General features: G+C 36.5%; 2 protein-coding genes across 3 annotated transcripts in view; one reads left to right on the top strand and one right to left on the bottom strand.

Moving 5' to 3' along the window:
* Positions 1-869, bottom strand: part of LPXN (leupaxin) — a 36,341-nt gene extending 35,472 nt beyond the window's left edge. The window contains exon 1 of the mRNA XM_045194393.3: positions 644-869. The gene's annotated coding sequence lies outside the window, so the exon portion shown is untranslated. The remainder of the gene's footprint in view (positions 1-643) is intronic.
* Positions 7-23,164, top strand: part of ZFP91 (ZFP91 zinc finger protein, atypical E3 ubiquitin ligase) — a 38,671-nt gene continuing 15,513 nt past the window's right edge. Inside the window, exons 1-2 of one of the 2 annotated variants that reach the window (XM_024559118.3) lie at positions 7-520; positions 3,941-3,969. In XM_024559118.3, coding sequence (XP_024414886.3) covers positions 174-520; positions 3,941-3,969 — 376 coding nt within the window. In that variant the 5' untranslated portion in view covers positions 7-173. The remainder of the gene's footprint in view (positions 521-3,940; positions 3,970-23,164) is intronic. The other variant, XM_053923750.2, reaches the window with a different exon arrangement.

Raw genomic sequence — 23,164 nt, 5'->3', positions numbered from 1 at the left:
GGCGGGGGCTACCCTCAGAGCCGGGCGGAGGGGTTGGGGGGGGGAGAGTGGAGCGCCGGGTGAGAGTGTGCTGGACGCTCCGGGAGGAGGGGGGCGGGGGGAGCAGCGCCGCGGCCGCCGCCGCCTCCGCCTCCGCCGCCTGGGACGAAGGGGTGGGGGACGGACGAGCCCCGATGCCGGGGGAGACAGAAGAGCCGAGACCCCCGGAACAGCAGGACCAGGACGGGGTAGGGGCGGCGGCGGCCAAGGCGGCTCCAGAGGAGCCCCAACAGCAGCCCCCTGAGGGGGCGGCGACCACGCCGCCTGCGGGGGCCACTAGTAGCCGCGTGCTGAGGGGAGGACGGGACCGGGGCCGGGCCGCCGCGGCTGCCGCCGCCGCAGTGTCCCGCCGGAGGAAGGCCGAGTATCCCCGCCGGCGGAGGAGCAGCCCCAGTGCCAGGCCTCCGGATGCCACAGGGCTGCAGTCTCAGGCCGCGAAGCCCCCGTCTCCGGCTCAGGGCAAGAAGAGTCCGCGACTCGTGTGAGTAATGCAGTTTTTCAGGCGGTGGGAAAGACCCCCCTCGGTCCGCACGCAACCCTCTCGGCTGCCGTAGTGCCCACTCCACGTGACATCCTGCCTGCTCTGCCCCCTCCCGGCTCTCACCGCAGATGTCACAGCGCTTCTCTGGTTGCTGTCTTATCGCTCCTCTCTGCTTCTGTATCTGTCGGGCTGCTTCCCCACTCCGAGAAATCGTCTTTGTGGCGTACACCTCCCCTCCCTAAGCGGCCCGCACGACCCCTGCCGTCGCGGGCTTATCGCGCACTCGGGCATCTGCACTCCTTTGTCAGCCTATCCCTTCCCCTCCTGCGGCGGCTCTCCAGTATTACATCACATCCCCACTCAGAAGTCAACGTCGGGACCTTAGCCTTCAGAGAGTGTCGGGCTCCGCACCTCCTTCACTTAATTTGCTTAAGAGCCAGTTGCCCTAGGAGCTCTGTGTGGCTTTTTTCATTTCCAGATTTTTACGTTACTTTTCAATCGTTTTAGAAATCTGGTGCTTGCTACTAGGATAAAAACGTGACGGCCAATTTTATTAAGTGTAGTTTTTCATATAGCAAGCTTAAATGGGTATTAATTTTTCTTGCTTTTCCCAGGTAACACATTTTTTGTGTATTTTCGTATACGTTTTAAATAACGTAGGAACTTCATCCCTAAAAACTAGACTAGTCTGGAAGGATTTTTTTTATTTCCTAGGGATAATAGAGGATATAGGAACATAAATACTTAAAACTGTTTATTAAAATAATGTTCCTATGTTGAAAACTCTTAAGCACGCATATTTGTAAATCCTAGAAATTAGTCATATTAGCCACTGAATTCGTGACTGGCAACATCATTTTTGTCTTCTGACTTTCAAGTGAAAAAAATTAGTAAAAGCAGGGAGAATTGAAGAGGGGTGGGAAATTAGAATTTTAAATTACCCACTTTCCTGCTAAAGTGTGGCAAGATTTGGTTTATACCTGTCCCAGTAGAATTAAAATACATTTGTTCTAAAATTAAGAGTGAAGTTATTAGCCTTATTTGGACATAACTTCCTTGCATGAATTTCTTAAACAGCCTGTTCCTCAGCTTCCTCATCTATAGGACAGAATGTTAATCCCTGTGAGATTAGTTTGTGAGAATTAAATACAGCGTGTGAAGAAGCACTTAGCACAGCGATTTTCAACCTTTTTTCACCTCATGGCACACAAATTAATAAAATTCTTCGGCACACCAAGAAGTATACTTTTTTGATGATCTGGTAAAAAAAAAAAAGTATTAATTTTGATTCACACCACTTGGTTGTTGTCATTTTTTTTATTTGACAATCTAAGGGAAAGGAGGTCAGTGCCCCTGACTAAGTCAGGTATTGCAAGTTTTAAAAATTCTTGCTGCACACCGGTTGAAAATCGCTGACTTAGCACAAAGCCTCGTACATAGTGAATTTTTTTCATTGTGTTATTCCCCGTTACCATTGATCCCCTTTATACCCTCTTCCACCTCCATCCACCCCTGAATATTTATTAAAAGCTATTGTTTTTGAGTAGTGGTGTCACGAAAGAGGTATAAATGGTGTGTTTTCATGTAAATTCTGCAAAATTGGACTTTTTTTTGTCCTATCACCATACGTAGGAACGTTAATAACTTAGTTTGGTTTAATAGCTTAGTATAGTAGAGAATAAAATTCCCTTTTATTCTCACCTGCCCATTTGAGAGTTAAATACACCTATCTCTTTGACACCTTTCCCTCCCTTTGTTTCAACAGTTTTACAGGAAAGATCGCTTAAGATGATTATAGCAGCACTAGTAGCTTTACCCTCTGTCGTGGTTTATTTTTTTCCCTGACTTGATCAAAAAGTACTAAACTTTTTTTAATTCTACAATATAAATGTTAAAAATGATCAAACTTGAATGAAGAGGGCTTAATTAAATTGTTTTTCTCCATAATATCTCTGTGGGGAGGAATAGTTTTGATTCTTAGTGTCCCTTCCTCACTTCACCCAATAACATAAAATCTATTAGTGTTCTTACACCTTCTCTTACCCTCCGAACTATCTTTTGATTATTTTAAATTATGCCAGTTTGATTGGATTGTTTAAAATAAATTTTCTCCGTGCTTCTTTTTTTGTTACACATTTTCAGTTTACTGCATGTCCTGGAAATGAAAGGAGTCCTGAAGCATTTCAGCTTGGTAGACCTTGATTGAGCAGTAACTGAGCCTGGTGCTGTGCTGATCTAGGGTTTATAAAGATAAATGAGACAGGGATCTTATCATCAAGGACCTTGCAGTATAAGGGGAAGATTCATTGATTAGTGGAAGTTTATCAAACACATGTGCTTGCTTTACAAATGGTCACAGTGATGAAATAAATTTTAAAACTAAGTAGGAAGGTTAATCTTTTAAGAAATTTCAAGAGGTTTGAGTATCAGTTTTTCAGAACCCTGGTCAAGTGCCTTCTGACTTTGATTCATCTCTGTTTTCCTAATAACGTTATGACAGTTTTTTTTAAGGAATAAGAAAAAACTAAAAAAAAAACCCAAAAAACTAAACTAAAAAAGTATGGTTTAATTTCTGTATTAATTAGTTTTATTCAGACCCTTTTTTCATATTTCAATATTGCCCCTTATAAACTCCCAGTAATGAGCTGTTTAACTTATATTTGTTTCTTTTTGATTGAAGAGACAGCAAAATATAGGGCAGCTTAAAAGGTCAATAAATACAGCGAATTGGATCTATTGAAACCTCTTTTCTTATTGGAAAGCAAAATAATACAGTGGCAAAATCATTGGACTTCTGTCTCAGGTCCCAGCTTTATACCACTCACTAAGTGACCTTGGGCAAGTCACTTAACCTCTTTAAATCTGCATTTTCATCTATAACTGATAATTTATGATTTGTGAAATTAGATTTATAGGTAGATCACAGTTAGGTTACAGTTTTGATAAACTTTTTTTTTGACTTGGGTTTAACAGATGAATGATTTTAGGATTTTCTTTTAGGTTCACTAAATTTTTATTATGAAAATTTTCATGTATAAACAATATCGGTAAGACAGTATAATGAAACTCCAGTGTTTATTAAGTAGATTTGACAATTATTTAGATTTTGCCATGCTTGCTACCTCTATCCCTTTTCCCCTATTTCTTTTGGCAAGGAACATTTTATAGGAAATCTCAATTTTCATTTCACCTTCTTCCTACTGTGTTTGTGTAAAATAAATGTCGAACTGCTTAATATAACAAAACTAGTAACATTTTCTTTGTATGTGCAGATACAGAATATTCTCATCATTGCAGAAAGTTCTGTTGGATACCACTTTTCTAGGTGCTATCTGCATCACTGTAAATGAACTTGGATAAATATGCTTTGAGAAAGTGTGCAAGACTGTTCACTTAATATTTTGTTTTTATTTCTTTCAGATGTGTAGAAAAGTTAACAACAGACAAAGGTAAGACTTGATCATTCTTACCTCTTCTGTACATTTCACTGACTATTATCTGATAATCTGGTAGAAGATAGAATGAATGAACTTCAGCCTGATAATTCAAGTGGTTCCTATTTAAAGATGACTTTTGTTTAGTAAAGAATTATTGGAATAGGTAGATAGAATCCATTTAGATAAAGGCAGGTTTGGGCAAATAGAACATTTTGAAATTATTTAGAAACAGTGATGGAAAAGCAGATTACTTGACATCACTTTATTGCAGTTTTCTATAAGTGCTCTCTCTTTTGGGGAGGGAGGCGCGGTAAAGTTACAAAGAGAAGAATGATACGCAATATACAGACTAAAGTGTAGACAAAATTCTAATGCTGACAGAGACTCAAATTATAAATGCACTTTGAAGAATGGAAAGAAAGTGTTCTAAGATTTCAGCTTGGTGAATAATTAAATGAGGTCATGAGGTCGTTTCTCTTTAAAGTGTTTTAGCAATATTGAATATAGTCTTCTGCTTATCTGAGTTTATGAAGGAAAGCTAATGTTCACTTTCTCTTTTTAAACACTTTTTTTAAACTTTTAAAATTTAAACTTTATTGTATATTTTTTCCATTACCATTTAGTCCCCTTATACCCTCCTTTACCCAGCATTCACCACACTGTGTGCATGTCCATGAGTCCTTTTTCCTTTTCGCTCAGTTCCTCCACCCCCTAGCCCCAGCACCACCACCCACCCCAGTAGCTGTCGTCTGCTCTCCGTCTGTGAATCTGTCTCTGTTTTGCTTGTTTGTTCCGTTTGTTCATTAGATTCCACGTGAGAGTGAAATCATACGGTATTCATCTTTCTCTGACTGGCTTATTTCACCTAGCATACTGTTCTCCAGGTCCATCCATACTGTCGCAAAGGGTGAAATTGTCTTCTTTTTAAGGCTTAGTAGTGTTCCATTGTGTAAATGCCCAATGGTTGGCTTATCCACTCATCTGGTGATGGACACTCAGGCTGCTTCCATATCTTGGTGATCGTAATTAACACTGCAGTGAACACAGGGGTGCTTATGTTCTTCTGAATTTTAATGTCTTGGGTTCCTTCAGATATATTCCCAGAAGTGCGATTTCTGGGTTAAAAGGCAGATGCATTTTTAATATTTTTAGGTATCTCCATACTGCTTTCCATAGTGGCTGCCCCAGTCTGCATTCCCACCTACAGTGCACTAGGGTCCCCTTTCTCCACATCCTCACCAGTACTTGTTTGATTTATTGACGGTAGCCATCCTGCCAGGTGTGAGGTGGTATCTCATTGTGGTTTTAATTTGCATTTCTCTGATGGTTAGTGATGTTGAGCATCTTTTCATATGTTTGTTGGCCATCTGTATTTCTGCTTTGGAGAGGTGTCTCTTCAGGTTCTTTGCCCATTTTTTAATTGAGTCGCTTGGTTTTTTTGGTGTTGAATTTTGTAGGTTTTGAATATTAACCCCTTATCAGATGTATTGGCGAATATGTTCTCCCATTCTGTAGGTTGTCTTTTTATTCTTGTTGATGATTTCCTTTGCTGTGCAAAAACTTTTTAGTTTGATGTAGTCCCATTTTAAACACTTTTTTTTTAAGACTTTATTCTTCCTTTGCAGATTGGATTATTAAAGTCAGCCCTATCATGTTGGTCCAGTTATTTATTTGTTTCATTTTTTCTAGTTACTGGTTGTGTTCCTTGATGTTAAGTTTTAAATATGTATCATTCTTCTTAAAACTGGAACAGATATACTTTTAAGCATTTTTAAGCATATTTTATATATTCTGCCTGACAGGAGTCTACTTAATATCTGAGGGGTGACTGATTAATTTATTCTCATATTTTCATTCCCCCCTCTGTATATGCATACATACATAGTTTTTAATAAAGGTTTTCCTCTTCATGAAAAATAGTTTCAGTATATGTATATATCTGTGTATACACACACACACACACACACACACACACACGGCAAGTTTAAAACCTGTCAAAATAATGACAGTGTGATTAGGAACCAGTAACTGGAAGTGGTGGCTGTTTTGTAAACAATTAGATGTTGATGCTCAGGTTTCTTTTTTTCTCTGAATTTTAGAATATGAGGCTAGTGTTTCCATAGTATAACAGGCAGAAGTGTTTTGTATTAAGCAAACTTTTGTATAGAAAGCTTTATATGGCTATTTTGTATAGCATGTTTTTTATTTTGTTGCTGTTGTTATGTGGAAAATAGGGTATGTCTGCCAAAAATGGAAGGGCTTGTTTTCCTTTTGGAAAATTATGATGTGGAGAAAATGTAGAGATAGCTGGTAATCAAGTACCAGGGCAGTTCTTATTAAAACAAAAATCCCAACCTACCTTTATCATCAGAGCTGAAAATTTTGTGTGTGTCTGAAGAGTATGTCTAAAGAAATATTTTGGATTGCCTTGAGGATAACTTGGAAAATGTGGTTGAAATTTTGAACCCCTGTTGGGAGGTGAATTAATTGCTCTTTGTGTAGATGTCTTAAACCAGAAGTTGGGTACTACTTTTTGAACAGCAGTTGTGCAGCTATGGAGAGATTAAAACTGCAAAACTGCATTAGATAATTCGAGCTCAGTATCAATCCCACTCTAATCCACAGTTAAATGCTCTGGATCTACAGTTAGAGCTCAGAGTTTGAATTCAAATTCTGTCTTTTCTTGCAAGTAATTCTAATACTTAGCATCCAGTGATTACTCAGTAAATGGTAGGTGTTAAGTTTATAAAATTTTGAAGAAATACACTCCAACCAAACTGAAATAATAATAAATATAGTAGCATAGTTTCCTCTTCCTACATTTATGTAACTCTATGGGTACATATAAAACAAATGGAAAGTTGCTTTGAAAAGTAGTGTTTATTCATTCAACAATTATTGAGTATCCACTAGTGTCCAGCACCATTTTAGGTACTGGGTTGTATTGGTAATCAATTGAGTGCAATGAAGACATTAAAACAGTGTAATATAATGTTTGATGAAGTTGGGGGTAGAGAAGTTAAGTTTCCATCAGATGGCAAGGGATGGTCTTGAGAAGGTAACACTTGAACTCTGGAGTGAATGTGCAGATAGACAATCTGGATGAAGAACATTCCACACAGAAGCAAAAACTTAAAACACGAAAGCTTAGTTTGCCCACTGCCAGAGGATTCCATTGTCATTGTGGAACTTTCAAGGATATTAGCAGAAATTTTAAGGGATGGAGCCTGGCTAGTGCCTTTTTATCTTAGCTTTGTTTTTATTCTGTTCTCTTTGTTTTGAACCAAGGCACTTATAATTCCAGTTTTAACCCTTGGATATCATATCAATTTTAGCTGAAACAACTCTCCTTCCTAAATTAAATCACACTCTTCTAAAGTTGGCTTAAATGTAAGTTAAAAAATCGCACTTTCCCTAACTTTTCAATACTGCTGAGATTAGTTAATATTTCAATATGGACTTTACTAATTAAGGAAAACAGAGTAGAGCTAATTATAGAAATACACAGAGTAGTCTGATCAGGTTTCTGACTGTCATAATAGTGCTTATGTCTCAAATGGCTGACAATACATTAGATAGGTATTTTATTTATCCTATTTCCTTCCTGGCCCATTATCTTAAGGTAGCAGGAACCATATTGTTTCTAGCAGTGTGAGAATGATCTACTTGGGTGTCTTGTTCTTTCTTAGTAATACCCCATATCCTTGAAATCATTTTTCTAGTTCAGACATCCAGAAATGCAGATAAATCTCATTTATGACATAGCTGGATTGACAAACAGGCTTTGAAAACCTTGATTATCAGCTCAATTCCGTTGTGGGACATTTTATAAATCAGATAAATGAGTGTTTCTCTCTCTTACCTACAAAGAAATAACTTTATAATAATTTGCCAATTACGTTGTAAAACCATCTCTGAAAGTTGTAGGTTTATTCTGTTATAGTAATTATTTTATATTGAAATCCCTTTCCATGCTAGAATCATTTGAGAGTGGTAGCAGAATGCCCCAGTATAAGAAAATTAAAGCAGAAGAAACCTAAGGTCCTGAGTGGGGAAACCTATATTCGGCTGATAAGAATCCAAAACCCTTAAGAGACATCCACCTCTACATGAGGCCCTGACATTATTTTCACACTCGTATGATCCTGAGTGGACGAGAACCTCTGACAAAAAGGAATTGTCTCTGATTTAATACTCCCTGAACTTTTAAGTCCAAGAAAGATCAAGCCCCTCTGAATTAAAACTAGGCAGATTGATCTAACTACATCCAGGTAGAGACCCCTTTAGCTTCACTGCAGTTAATTCTTTACAGGTAACTGTGGTTTTAGTCTTCTGCCTGCCCACTTCATTAAACCTGGCTTGCTTCTTTGATCCTAACTAAATGCCCAACTTGTGTTCTAACTTCTTATTGGCTGTTTCTATTTGTAATTTTGCCTCTATGAGAATTTCTAATCTGTATTCTTTACTGTAACTCTCCCTAAACTCTATTGTCAGTTACCTATTGTTGTATAACAAACCATCCAAAAATTTAGTGGTTTAAAATACAGCAATTTGTTATTTTCCAGTTGGGCTCTTACTACCTTGTCGGTCTTTCAGTCCAGACTTTTTCATGTCATGGTGGTCTCAGGGCAGTGTTCCAAGGGCTGAAGCCAAAAGCTGCAAGGCATCTGGAAGCTCCCACCCACATGATACAAGATCAACATAAAAAATCAATTGTGTCTGTATATTAGCAACAAAAAGGTTGAAAGTATAAAATTAAAAAATAATAACATTAAAATAGTATCAAAAATACAAACTATGTAGGGCTGAATCTGATAAATATGAGTAAGACTTACACGTGGAAAAATATGAAACATTAAAATTAGAGACCTAAGTCTTTAATAAGTAAGTCTAAATAAGTTAAATTAAAGATCTAAGTAAACACAGCCATGTACCTTGTTCATGGGTTTGAAGACTAAATATTGTTAAGTGTGTGTTGGGAAAGCTGGACTACTCTCTTACACAATTTACAAAAATAAACTCAAAGTGGGTTAAAGACCGAAATCTAAGGCCTGAAACCATAAAACTCCTAGAAGAAAACATAGGAGGTAAATGACACCAGTCTGAGTAATATGTTCTTGGATACATCCCCTCAAGCAAGAGAAACAAAAACAAAAATAAACAAATGAGGCTTTATCAAACTAAAAAACTTCTGCACAGCAAAGGAAACCTTCAACAAAACAAAAAGACAACCAACTGAATGGAAAAATATGTTTGCAAATGGTATGTCTAAAGGATTGATATCCAAAATAAGAAATTCATGAGTCAATAACAAAAAATAATCTGATCAAAAAGTGGTCAGAGAACATGAAAAGATGTTCAACATCTCTGATCATTACAGAAATGCAAGTCAAACCACAGTGAGATACTACCTCACACCAGTCAGAATGGCTGCTATCAAAAAGTCAACAAATAATATATTGGCAAGGATGTGGAGAAAAGGGAACTCTTGTGCAGTGTTGGTAGAACTGCAAACTGGTGCAGTCCCTAGGAAAAAAAGTATGGAGCCTCATAATAAAAATAGATATACCATATGATCCAGCAATTCTATCTCTGGGTATTTACTCAAAGAAAATTAAAACACTAATTCAAAAAGATAAATGCACCCTTGCGTTCATTTCAGCATCATTTACAATAGGCAAGATACAGAAGCAACCTAGGTGTCCATTGATAGATGAATAAATAGAGATGTGATACACACATTCCTACATACCAGGGAATGCTATGCAGCATAAAAAAATGAAACCTTTCCATTTGCACCAACATAGATGGATCTAGAGGATATGCTAAGTGAAATGAGGCAGAGAAAAACAAATGTTAAATGGTTTCACTTATATGTGAAATCTAAAAAATTTAAAAAAAACAGACTCAAAGACCAAAGAGACTTTATCAGAATGAAGGGGTTGGGGGTGGGTGAAAAGAGGTAGGGAGATATAATCAATATTATTGTGATAAGTTTATACAGTGACAGATGGTTACCAGAATTAGTGGGGTGATTACATTGTAAGGTATAAAAACATTGACTCATTTTATTATACACCTGGAACTACTATAACCACTATGATTATATACCAACTATACTTAATTAAAGATTAATTTTCAATTAAAGATTTCTTTTTAAATTAAAATTTAATTTAAAAAATGTAGTTTCTCCCTATATTGGTCTACAAATGCAATTAAAATCCCAACAGGATTTTTTGTAGAGTTTTGACTTTGAAAATTCAAAAAGTTCTTGGGGACCCTTTGGAGTATACATACTACACTTTGAAAACCATTAGCTTACACTAATCAGGAATCCCACCTCTTTCTAAGAGTGGGGATGATTCTTTAAGGAAAGAGGAAGAGGTGAATAGATATTTGATGGGCATCATGACTACTACTAATTTATTCAACTGCACCTGATTGAAGGACATTTGATATTTCAGTACTCTGGGATTGCAGATTTTTTTTTAAAGCAAAAGTAGATTTAGAGTCCATATGGAAAATAATAAAAAACTTAATAAATAATAATACAAGGATAAATTCTGTTTCATGTACTCAAAACTGTAAACCTACGTTTGCCCAGCCCTTTAGTATACTGTTCTTTATTTGGTGATGTACTTGGCTCCCATTCTAGGGAATACAAAAAGCACATATGTTTTCTGTTTTCTGAATTGCCCATTTCTTTCCACTTGTTTTTCCCATCTGTTTGTTTAGCCTCTTAGAGATTTCCTTCCAGTTTCGGGTGTTCTCTAACTTTTTTAGAGTAAAGTGCTAAAATGCTGATTGGAAGGTCTGTGTATATACAGATATTCTACTCAGTAGACATCTCTAACTTAGATGTCCAGAATGGAATACATGTTCTCTACTATCCCCTCAAAACAAACAGCAAAATCACTTGATCTTTTTCTGTGAATGCTATCCTACTATCCATCCAATTGTTCAGGTCATAAATCTAGAAACCAGTAAAATCTGTGACACCTTTTTGTCCCCTTCTGTTCCTTTATTTAAGTCATTCTTTAGTCCTGTCTGGTGGTCTCCTAAGTATTTCACATTATTTCCAGTTCTTTCCATCTCTCATACTATTTTTTATTCTCAATCAGCTGTTATTCATTGCCTAGTCTGTTGAAGTAGACCTTGAGCAGGTCTCCTTGAATCTACTCTTACCACCTGAGTCATTCTCTCCCCGTAGCCAGAGTGAACATTAAAACCAAACCTGATCATGCCTTCTACTTAAACTCTTCCCTGGCTTTCTGTGGCTACCCTTTTTTTAAAGAATTTTTCCTGCCTCTTCAGCAATCTTGTAAATGACAGTTTCTGTCCTGTTCTCTCTGCTCCAGTCATATTAGTCTTCTTTCATTTCTCATCTCATGGCAATTACATGCACTATGCCTACTTTCTCCTCCTCTGTCACCCACCCCTCTACTCAAGAGTCTAGCCATATTTATTCATACTTAAATGTTAAATTTTGAGCTAATTGTTAGCTATAGTTTCAAAGAGAACATACTTTCACTCTCTCAAAATTATGTCTAAGCAGGCTTTTAATGTGTTAAAGAGAGAATTTATTCACCAAATGCCTTCAATATGAAAATAAATGGCATTAATTTGTGATTCTAGTTTTTTTGCCCTAAACCTTTAATATCTGTAGAAATTTGTAAATGCTCATTAATATTTTTTATCCTTTACTTTCAGTGCACCTGTAGCTGGTGTCTGCTGGAAACAAAATCAAAACATAGATGTAGTAAACAGAAGCAGATGACTAGAACAAAAAAAAATCTAATTTAAATATTAACACACATATATATACAAGCTGTCTTGTTGATTTAAAAATGAATAAACCAGATTGGAATATATAAAATATCAGCTTTTATGCTGGTCTCTAATTAAAAAAAAAATTTCCTCCAGTTCTCTGTTTTGAAAAATAACAAAATACTACATGCAGTCTTAGATTTAAAAATTCACTTTCATGGAGTAATTTCTGCGGTCTTTTAAGTCAGTATATTACATAAATGGGGCCCCCTCTCTTGGCACTTGAACCTAAGGCTGGGTGGAAATGAGCCAAATCTGAATGAAGCCCTGGGTCTCTTTTATATGGTTAGGTGTGGCATATAGAAAGAATATAGACTTTGGACTTAGATATATCTGTGTGCAAATTGCAGTTCTACAACTTAGTATGTGGTGAGCCTGGGGGAGTCAGTTACCACTTGCTCTCCTCACCTATGAAGACAGGAATAATATTACTTGACAGGGTTATAAAGACTAAATTTAGAAAGATGAAAAAAATACTGCCAAACACCCAGTATTTAAGATTTGTCAGTTTCTCAGAGGAAATGAAAATATTTAAATAGAGGTGAGAAGCCTTTACTCTAGCTGCTTCCCAGCCAATCAGCCAACCACTCCCTGTTCCGGCCAACATTCTGTGTTAGCTTTGTAATCTTGAACAAGTCATTTAATTTTCCTAAGCATCAATTAGAAAAGTAGGGCAACCTGAAAAGAGGACCAGATGATATGAGGATGAGCCTTCTACCTTCAAGTATTTTATCATGATGAAGTGGCTACCTTTGAAACTTAATGAGTTAGGTTGCTTTGAAAAAAGTATCTTTTGCTGTAGGATTGAGATAAATCTTACATTTCATTTTTGCTACCTAGAAGAATTGGGATAAATATTCCCTGCCAGTAGTGCTAGCTAATACCTTTTTGTCTCAATTCACGCTGTTAGCCACTCTTAATTTGCCCTTTCTTCCTCTTTCAAGAAAACATGGTTGTATTCACTATGTCCACATGTTGTTGTTCAGACAGCGGCTACCTGGTACCTTTTCCACCTAGACTACTGTGGCTTTTCTCTTTCCTTTCTTACTACTTACATGTCAAGAAGCCTCTTCAGATCAACTGATATTGTGAGAAACAACTAGAAATGGCCTTATTAAGATATTATATTTATTTATTTTTAGAGAGAGGGGAAGGAAGGGAGAAAAAGAGAGAAACATCAATGTGTGATTGCCTCTCATGCACCCCCTACTGGAGACCTGGCTTGCAACCCAGCCATATGCCCTGACTAGGAATCAACTGGGGACCCTTTGGTTTGCAGGCCATCACTCAATCCTCTGAGCCTCACCAGCCAGGGCTAGAAATGTCATTCTTGAAGTACCACATAGAAGAAACTTGGTTCTTTCTTTCAAGAGTCATTCGTGTTTTGGTGTGGATTAGTACTTCATTTGTTTTTATGAGTAATACTCCATTGTATGGATACAGTATGTTTTGTTCATCTATTCAGTGTTTGATAGGCACATTATTTCCCACATTTTGGCTCTTGTGAATTATACTGCTATGAATTTGTGTACAAGTATTTGTTTGGATATCTGTTTTCATTTTGAGGGGTATATACTTAGGGGTAGAATTGGTATGGTGATTCTGTTTACGTTTTTGAGGAACAGCCACCTGTTTTCCACAGTGACTGCACCATTTTACATTCCAACTATCAGTGTACAAGAATTTCAGTTTTTCCACAGCCTCTCTAAAACTAATTATTTTCAAAATTGTTATAGTCATCCTGATGAGTGTGAAGTAATCTCACTAATCTTGTTGTAGTTTTGATTTGGATTTCACTAGTGAGTTACATTGAGCATCTTTTTCTATACTTTTTGGCTATCTGTGTATCTTTGGAGAAATATCTAGGTCCTTTGGTCATTTTTTAGGTGAATTCCTTTTGTTGTTGAGAGAGTTCTTTATATATCTTGATATTTAGACTCTTAATGACCTGGAAATATAATCTCCCATTTTTTTAACATTTCCAGAGTTTTTAAGTATTAGCTCTTAACGTTTAGGTCTTTGCTTCATTTTGAATTAATTTTTGTATATGGTAAAAGGTAAGGGTCCAGCGCCTTTTTATTTTTATAGTTTTTAACCATTTAGTATGCTTTGTATTACAGGATGTAAAAACTACCCCACCTATGGAATGTTAAACTGACACCCAAGATGACTGAAGCCTCCCATATTCAATATCTCGCTCTTTTCTGATTGTGCCAAAAAATAAACAACCAGGAACTGACTTCACCTCTTTAAAAAAAAAATGTCATTTACACTAAAAAAAATGGGATGAGGTGAAATTATCTCCTTTTTCAAAATGGTTTTAGAGCTAGTTAAAAAACCTGGATTGACAAAATAGTTGATAAAAATATTCCTCTGGATTCAGGGACCACTAATGGGACACAGTGTATAATACTAATCTGACTTGGCTTCTTTTTCTCCTGCTTCATCTGAGACTGGACTCACCTTGTTTATAGTTTCTCCATTTTCTGCACGTAAAACTTTTTAGGTTCTTGGTTAGCCACTTTGCCTCTTTGCCCTGTGGTCCCCTTATCCTTTTTGTTTGCTTTTTTTTTTTTTTTTGTCTGCAGATTTATTCTGAGAAAAGCTCCATGTTGTATGGTCAGGTTGACTATCGTATATACAGTGAGTAGCTAAAAGGATCAATTTTGAATTTATCGTTTTTATTTAGGTGTTTGAAGACTTTTCTGTCACATTTTTTGGCTTTGTTTCCACTTTTGCAGGAATAGGTTTAGCTGACATCCTCGCTGATTTCCTCTTGGGTTCCTCCTTCAGCACCCTCTCAGTGGAGCTGACCTTCTTGGGCATCAAGGCATGGGGCACGTAGAGCCTCGCCAACCTGGGCTGACTGGCCGCTGCCCCGTCTCCCACTGCCCAAGCTACCCCAACATCATTCTTTGCATGTGAATATCCAGTTGTCTCAGAACCATTTAGATTTTTTTGTTTTGTTTTTTGTTTTGTTTTCTTTTTTCCAGAACCACTTGTTGAAGAGACTGTTCTTTCCCCATAAATGGCCTGGCTACCTTGTTGAAATTTGGTTGACCATAGATGTGTAGGTTAATATCTGGACTGTCAAGTCAGTTCCACTGGTCTCTGTGTCTATCCTTATGCCAGACCACACTGTAGTACTGATTGATTTCTGTAGCTTTATCGTAAGTGTTGAGTTTGGGAAGAACAAATGTGTGTCCTCCAACTTTGTTCTTTTTCAAGATTGTTTTTGGCTAATCTGGGTCTCCTGTAATTTCATTTGAATTTTAGGGTCAGGTTATTGATTTCTACTGAAAACAAAGCTAGGATTTTGATAGGGATATATTCAGTCTAGATCTTTTTGGGGAGTTTTGCCACCTTAGCATTATTGAAGCATTTTTTTCTTTTTAATTCTAAGTAGAATTGTTTTAATTTCCTTTTTGGATTGCTCATTGCCAGTATGTTTAAACACTACTGATTTTTTTCAGCTATAAAAAGGAAGAGAATCTTACCATTTGCCACTACATGGATCGACCCAAGAGTCTCCTGTTAAGTGAAATAAGCCAGTCAGAGAAAGACAAGTATTCTATGGGTTTCACCTAGTATGTGGACTCCAATGAACAAAATAAACTAACAAAGTAGAAACAAACCCATAGATACAGAGAACAGGCTGACAGATGTCACAGGGTGAGGGAGGGGGTGGGGGACAGGGACTGGGTGAAAAACAGTGAAAGGATTAAGCAAAAAAAAAGAAGAAAAAAAGACCTGGTGGACACAGACAACAGTGTGGTGATTACCAGAGGGGAAGGGGGTGTGAGGAGGTAGAAGAGGGTAAAGGGGAAATAAATGGTGATGGAAGGAGACTTGATTTGGGGTGGTGAACATACAATACTGTACACAGATAATGTATTTAGAATTGTGCGCCTGAAACTTAAATAATTTTATTAACCAATGTCACCACAATAGATACATTTAAATAAAATAAAAACAACTAATTTTTATGCAACTTTGCTAAATAGGTGTTAACTTTAATAGGGTTTTTGTTATTGTTGGGTCGTTTTTGTTTTTGTTTTTTTCTAATTGCTCTGGCTAAAACTTCCAGTACAATGAGGGCATCCTTGTTCCTCATCTTAGGGCAACAGCTTTCTGTTTTTTGCCACTGAGTATGTTAGCTCTGGGTTTTGGTTAAATGCCCTTTATCAAGTTAAGAAAGTTCCATTCTATTCCTAATTTATTATCTATTCTTAGCATGAAAGTTTGTACATTTGTCATATGCTTTTCTACATCATTTGAGGTAGTTGTAGATTTTTTTCTTTAATTTATTAATGTGTGGTACATTATATTTATTGATTTTTGTATGTTGTACCACCCTCAAAATCCTGGGATGTGTCCTGCTTGGTCATAGTATTTAACGTGCTACATAATCTTAATTTGATGCTGGATTAAGTTTCCAAGGGACATTGGTCTATAGCTTACTTTATGGTACCTTTGTCTGGCTTTGGTATCAGAGTAATACTGACCTTGTAGAATGAGTTGGAAAGTATTCCCTCTTTCTATTTTTTTTTGAAGAGTTTTAGGATTATTGTTAATTCTTCTTTAAATACTTAGTATTCACTAGTGAAACCATCTGCTCCTGGACTTTATATCCTTTGGGAGATACTCGATTAATACTAAAGTCAGTGTCTTACTTGTTATAAGTAAATACAGATTCTCTATTTGACTTAGTATGTGTGTGTTTAGGAATTCATTTACTTCGTGTAGGTTATCTAATTTGTTGGTATGCAATTTTTCATTGTGTTCTGTTATCCTTACTTTAGTAATTTAGAGTTGTCTTTTATTTTCCCTTATTCTAGCTAAAGTTTTGTCAATTTTGTTGACCTTTTTAAAGAACGAACTTTTGGTTCTATTGATTTTTCTCTATTGGTTTTCTATTTTCTTACTTCATTTATCTCTGCACTATCTTTATGTCCTTTCTTCTAGTAGCTTTGGGTTCGATTTGGCTCCTCCTTCCCATTTTAAGGTGTAAAGTTAGGTTACTGTTAAACATACGATTTTTTTTTCTATTTTAATGTAGGTATTATGTCTAAATTCTCCTCTGAGCACTCCTTTCACTGCAGTACATAGTTAGAGTAGGTTGTGTTTTTATTTTCTTTCATTCATCTTTAAGTATTTTCTAATTTCCCTTCTGATTTCTTCTTTAACTCATTGGTTGTTTAAGAATGTGTTAATTTCCACATAGTTGTGAATATTCTAGTTTTCTCTATGATACTGATTTCTAGTTTCATTTCGTTGTGATCAGAGAACATGCTTTATATGTCAGTCTTTTAAAATTTGAGGTTTGTTTTGTACTAACACATGGTCTACTTTGGAGAATCTTCTGTGTGAACTTGAGAAGATTGTTTCCTGCTGTTTGGGGGCATGAAGTATTCTTTATATGTCTGGCCTAAGCTTTCTGGAGTTTTGCTCAAGTCCTCTGTTTCCTAATTGAACTTCTGAATAGTTATTCTGTCTGTTTAAGTAAGGTATTGAAATGTCCAACTAATTTTAGTACTGTCTGTTTCTCTGTTCAATTCTGCCATTTTTTGTTTCATTTATTTAGGTATGTATGGGTTTATAATTCTTATATCCTCATTTATTGGCCCTTATAACAGTTTTCTAAATCTTTACCCAAGGATATGTTTTACCGATTTTAGAGAGACAAAGCGGGTAGAGGGACGGAGAGAAACATTGATTGGTTGCTTCCCATACGCACCCCCACCAGGATTGAACCCACAACCTTTTGGTGTACAGGATGACACTCCAACCAACTAAGTCACCCGGCCAAGGCACCCTACACCAATTCTTGACTTGAAGTCTGCTTCAATACCAGTAGAGCTACTTGCAGTGGGTAGAATTGTACCCCTTCACGCCCCTCCCTCACAAAAAAGAAATGTTGAATACCTGTGAATATGACATTATTTGAAAATAGGATCTTTGAAGTAAGTAAGTCTTTGTTGTAATTTCATATGGCAGCCCTCCTAAAACGAACACAAATGTTGGTATCAGAAGTGGAGTGTTGCGTAACAAAGTACCTAAAAATGTGGAAATGGTTTTGGTTAATGGCTAGTAGTGTCTGGGATAATTCTGAGGCACTTAGTCAATATAAAACAGCCTAGATTGCCTTAGGAGACAGTTGGCAGAAATAACGGGTGTTAAAGGTGATTTGGGGAGGCCATAGAGGGAAATGATGAACATGTTGTTGGAAAATGGGGCAAAGAAAGGCGATCCTTGTTACAGAGCCTCAAGAATTATGTTCTGTTCGGAGGAAAATAGAACTTCTAAGTGGTGAACCTGCATTTAGCTGAGAAAATTTCCAAGCAACGTGTGGAGAGTGCAGCCTGGTTTTACTAAAATTTGAGAGGGAAGAGATAAATTAAAAAATGAACTGTCAAGTAAAAACGAACCAACATTTGGTATCTTTCTGTACAGTATTATGTGCCCATTAACATATTTTGTTACATGTTTTATATATTTGTCTTTTAAGTCATGTATGGGAAAAAAGGAGTTAAACACTAAATGTACAATAATACTGTTTTATATTTACCTATGTAATTACCTTTACAGCTTCATTTCTTTATAAGGCTTTGAGTTACTGTCTAGTGTCCTTTTATTTCAGCCTGGAGGACTCCCAATAGCACTAATTGTAGGGCAGGTTTACTAGCAACAAACTCCATTTTTATCTGGGAATGTTTTAATTTCCCCTTCATTTTTAAAGTTCAGTCCCTTTACCTGGCAATCATCAGTTGGTTCTCTGTATCTGTGAGTCTGTTTCTGTGTAGTTTGTTTATTTTGTTCTTTAGATTCCACATATGAGTGCAGTCATAGGGTTTTTGTCTTTTCCTGTCTCTATTTCATGTAGCATAGTAACCTCTAGGTCCATCCATGCTGTCACAAATGGTAAGATTTCATTCTTTTTATTCCCAAGTAAGATTTCATTGTATATATGTACCACCATTTTTTATCCACTTGTCTATTGGTGGGCACTTAGGTTGCTTCCATACCTTGGCTATTGTTGTAAACAACACTGCGGTGAACACATGAATGTATATATTCTTTCAAATTAGTGTTTCAGGTTTCTTCAGATACACCCAGGAGTGGAATCGATGGGGTTATAAGGAAATGCCATATTTGAGGAACCTTTATACTCCATAGTGCCTACACCAATGGTGCATTCCCACCGGCAGTGCACTAGGGTTCCCTTTTCTCCACATCCTCACCAACACTTGTTGTTTGTTGATTTGTTTATGATGGTCATTCTGACAGGTATGAGATATCTTAGGGTGTTTTTCATTTGCATTTCTATGACGATGAGTGACATTGAGCATCTATTTATATGTCTATTGGCCATCTGTATGTGTTTGGAGAAGTGCCTGTTCAGGTCCTCTATACATTGTTTAATTGGATTGAGGGGGGGAGGTGTTGAGCTGTATGAGTTCTTTATAAATTTTGCTTAACCCCCAATCAGATGTATCATTGACAAATATTTTCTTCCATTCAATAGGTTGTCGTTTTGATTTGTTGATGGTTTCCTTTGTTGTGCAAAAACATTTCAGTTTGACACAGACCCATTTGTTTATTTTTTCTTTTGTTACCCTAGCCTGAGGAGATATATCAGAAAAAATATAGCTAAGGGAAATGTCTGCAATTACACTGCCTATTTTTCCTTCTAGGAGATTTATGGTTTCAAATCTTACATTTAAGTCTTTAATCCATTTTGAATTGTTGTACATGGTGTAAGAAGGTTGTCTAGATTTATTTTTTTACATGTATCTGTCTAGTTTTCCCAGTACCATTTATTGAATAGATGGTCTTTATCCCATTATATGTTCTTGCCTCCATTGTCACCTATTAACTGACTGTGTAGGAGTGAGTTTACTTCTGGCTTCTCTATTCAGTTCCACTGAACTGTGTCTATTTTTTATGCCAGTACCATGCATTTTTGATTACCGTAACCTTGTAGTGTAGTTTGATAACAGGTAGCATGGTACCTTCAAAGTTTATTCTTATTTCTCAAGATTGTTGCTATTTGTGGTTCCATATAAGTTTTTTTTTTATTGTTATTCAATTACAGCTGTATGCCCTTTCTCCCCATCCCTCCACCCCACCCCAGCTGAACCCACCTCTCTCCCCCACCTGCACCCTCCCCCTTGATTTTGTTCATATAAGTTTTTGGATTATTTGTTCTAGTTCTACCCAAAATGCTGTTGGTATTTTGATAGGAATTATGTTAAAGCTGTAGGTTGCTTAGAGTAGTGTGGACATTTTAACAGTGTTTTAATTTTTCCTATCCGTGAGCATAGCATATACTTCTGTTTATTTGTGACTTGTTCAGTTTATTTCTTCAGTGTCTTACAATTTTCCAAGTATGGCTCTTTCACCTCCTTGGTTCAATTTATTCCTAGGTATTATATTTTTGATGCAATCATGAATAGGATTGTTCTCTTAGTTTCCCTTTCTGATATTTTATTATAAAAATCTAAATGATTTCTGAATATTTATTTTATATCCTGATAATTTACTGAATTCATTTATCAGTTCTAGTAATTTATTTTTGGTTGAATCATTAGGGTTCCCTCAATATAGTATCATGTCTTGTGTAAATGACAGTTTTACTTCTTTTACAATTTGGGTGCCTTTTATTTCTTCTTGTCAGTTTGGCTACGACTTCCCAGTACTATGTTGAATAAGAGGAATGAAAGTGGACATCCCTCCTGCCTTGTTCCTGATAAGGGAAGCACTTTTAGTTTTTCCACATTGAATATCATATTAGCTGTGGGTTTGTCATTTATGCCCTGTAGTATATGGAGGTATGTTCCCTCTGTTCCCACTTTGCTTAAGAGTTTTTATCATAAATGGATTTTGGATTTTTTGTCAAATGCTTTTTTGACATCCGTTGATATGATCATGTGGTTTTTATCCTTCATTTTGTTTATGAGGTGTGTCACTTTAATTGATTTGAGGATATTGAACCAACTTGGCATCCCAGGAATAAATCCCACTTGATCATGCTGTGTGAATTTTTTTTTAATGAATTGCTGGATTTGGTTTGCTGATATTTAGTTGAGGACTATAGCATCTATGCTCATCAGGGATTTTGGTCTAATTTTCTTTATTTGTGATGTCTTTATTTGGTTTTGGAATCAGGATAATGTTGGCCTTGTAAAACAAGCTTGGAAGTCTTCTCTTCCATTAAATTTTTTGGAATGGTTTGAGGATTGGTGTTCATTCTGTTCTGAATGTTTGATAAAATTCACCTGTGAAGCCATCCGGTAGAGGACTTTTGTTTGATGGGAGTTTTTTGATTACTGCTTCAATTTCATTGGTTGTAATCAGTGTTCAGGTTTTCTGTTTCTTACTGATTCAGTCTTGAAAGAGTATATGTTTCTAGGAATTAACCCATTTCTTCCAGATTGTCTAGTTTGTTGGCATATTATTTGTAGTATTTTCTTATGATTTGAATTTCGGTGGTGTCAGTTGTCACTTTTCTTTCATTTCTGGCTTTATTTATTTGGGTCTTTGCTCATTTTTTTCTTGATGAGTCTGATTAAATGTTTATCAATCTTGTTTATCTTTTCAAAGAACCAGCTCTTGGTTTCATTGATTCTTTTTTTTTTTTTAAGACCAATGTATTTTCTCTGGTTTTTATTATTTCCTTCTTTCTGCTCACTTTGGGCTTTGCTGTTGTTTTCTCCTAGTTCCTTTAGGTGTAAGTTTAGATTGTTTGAGATTTTTCCTGAGGTAGGTCTGTATTGCTATAAATTTTCCGCTTAGAATTTCTTTTGCTCTGTCCCATAGATTTGAGGTTGTTGTGTTTTCATTTGTCTCAAGGTTTCTTTTAACTTTTTTCCTTGATCTCATTGTTAACCAATTCACTGTGTAGTAGCATGTTATTTAGCCTCTGTGTTTGTGTGGTTTTCAGTTTTTTTTCTTGTAATTTCTAGTTTCATACCATTGTGGTTGGAGATGTTGGATATGATTTTGATCTTTTAAAATTTGAGGCTCGTTTAGTGGCCTAACATGAGGTCTGTCTTGGAAAATGTCCCATGTGCACTTGAAAAGAATGTGTGTTTTGCTTTGTGGTGATATGCTCTAAAAATATCAATTACCGTATTTTGGAGGCTATAAGACCATAAAATGTACCTAGGTTTTAAAGGAGGAAAATAGGGGAGAAAACCCCCCTCAACTGCCCTCCTCCCCCAGCGAGTCAGGCAAGCAACATATTCGGACTATAAGACGCACCCCCATTTTCCTCCCAAATGGGGGTGTGCGTCTTATAGTCCAAAAAATACGGTAAATCTATCTGGTCTAATGTGTAATTTAAGGCCATTGTTTCCTTGTTGGTTTTGTGTCTGTGAGCTCTATCATTGATGTCAATGGGGTGTCAAAATTCCATATTGTGGCTATATTACTTTTGATCTTTTTTTTAATGTCCATCAAGATTTGCTTTATATATTTAGGTACTCTAGTGTTGGGTGCATAAATGTTTACAAGGGTTATATCCTCTTGTTGGATTGATTCCATGATTGTTATGGAATGTCCTTTGTCTATTATTATTTGGCTTTTATTTTAAAGTCTATTTTGTCAGATACAAGTATTGTTGCCCACACTTTTGTTTCTTTCCATTTGCATGAAATATCTTTTTCCATCCCTTTACTTTTAGTCTTTATGGCTTTCTACAAGTGGGTCTCTTGTAGAAAGCATTTATATGAATCTTTTTTTCCTATTCATTCAGCTAACTTATGTCTTTTGATTCGAACATTTACTTAGTCTATTTACATTTAAAGTGATTGTTGATAGATATGCATTTATTCCCATTTTATTCATATTTCTTTTTTTTTCCCCTTTCATCTTAAATAGTCCCTCTACATTTCTTATAATACGGGTTTGGTGATGATGACCTCCTTTAGCTTGTTCTTGTCTGGGAAGCTCTCTATTTCTTCTTCAATTTGAAATGATAGCCTTGCTGGGTAGAGTAGGTTTGTGTTGTAGGTTCTTGCTTTTCATCATTTTGAGTATTTCTTGCCAATTTCTTCTGGCCTTTTCTGTTGACAAATCAGCTGACAATCTTACGGGAACTCCTTTGTAGGCAATTAACTTTTTTCCCTTGCTGTTTTAAAGATTCTCTCTTTGTCTTTACCTTTGCCATTTTAATTATGATGTGTCTTGGTGTGAGCCTCTTTGGGTTCATCTGCTCTTCCTGGACTGTGTGTCTTTTTCCTTCACCAGGTTAAGGAAGTTTTCAGTCATTATTTCTTCAGTTAGGTTTTCAATCCCTCGCTCTCTCCTTCCAGTATTCCTGTGATACGGATGTTGCTATGCTTGGTGTTGTCCCAGAGGTCCCTTAAACCATCTTCAT

This window comes from Desmodus rotundus, chromosome 5 (genome assembly GCF_022682495.2).
Source record: "Desmodus rotundus isolate HL8 chromosome 5, HLdesRot8A.1, whole genome shotgun sequence".
Taxonomy (NCBI): Eukaryota; Metazoa; Chordata; class Mammalia; order Chiroptera; family Phyllostomidae; genus Desmodus; species Desmodus rotundus.
Note: the sequence above shows the minus strand (reverse complement) of the source record. Positions and strands in the feature narration are given on the sequence as shown.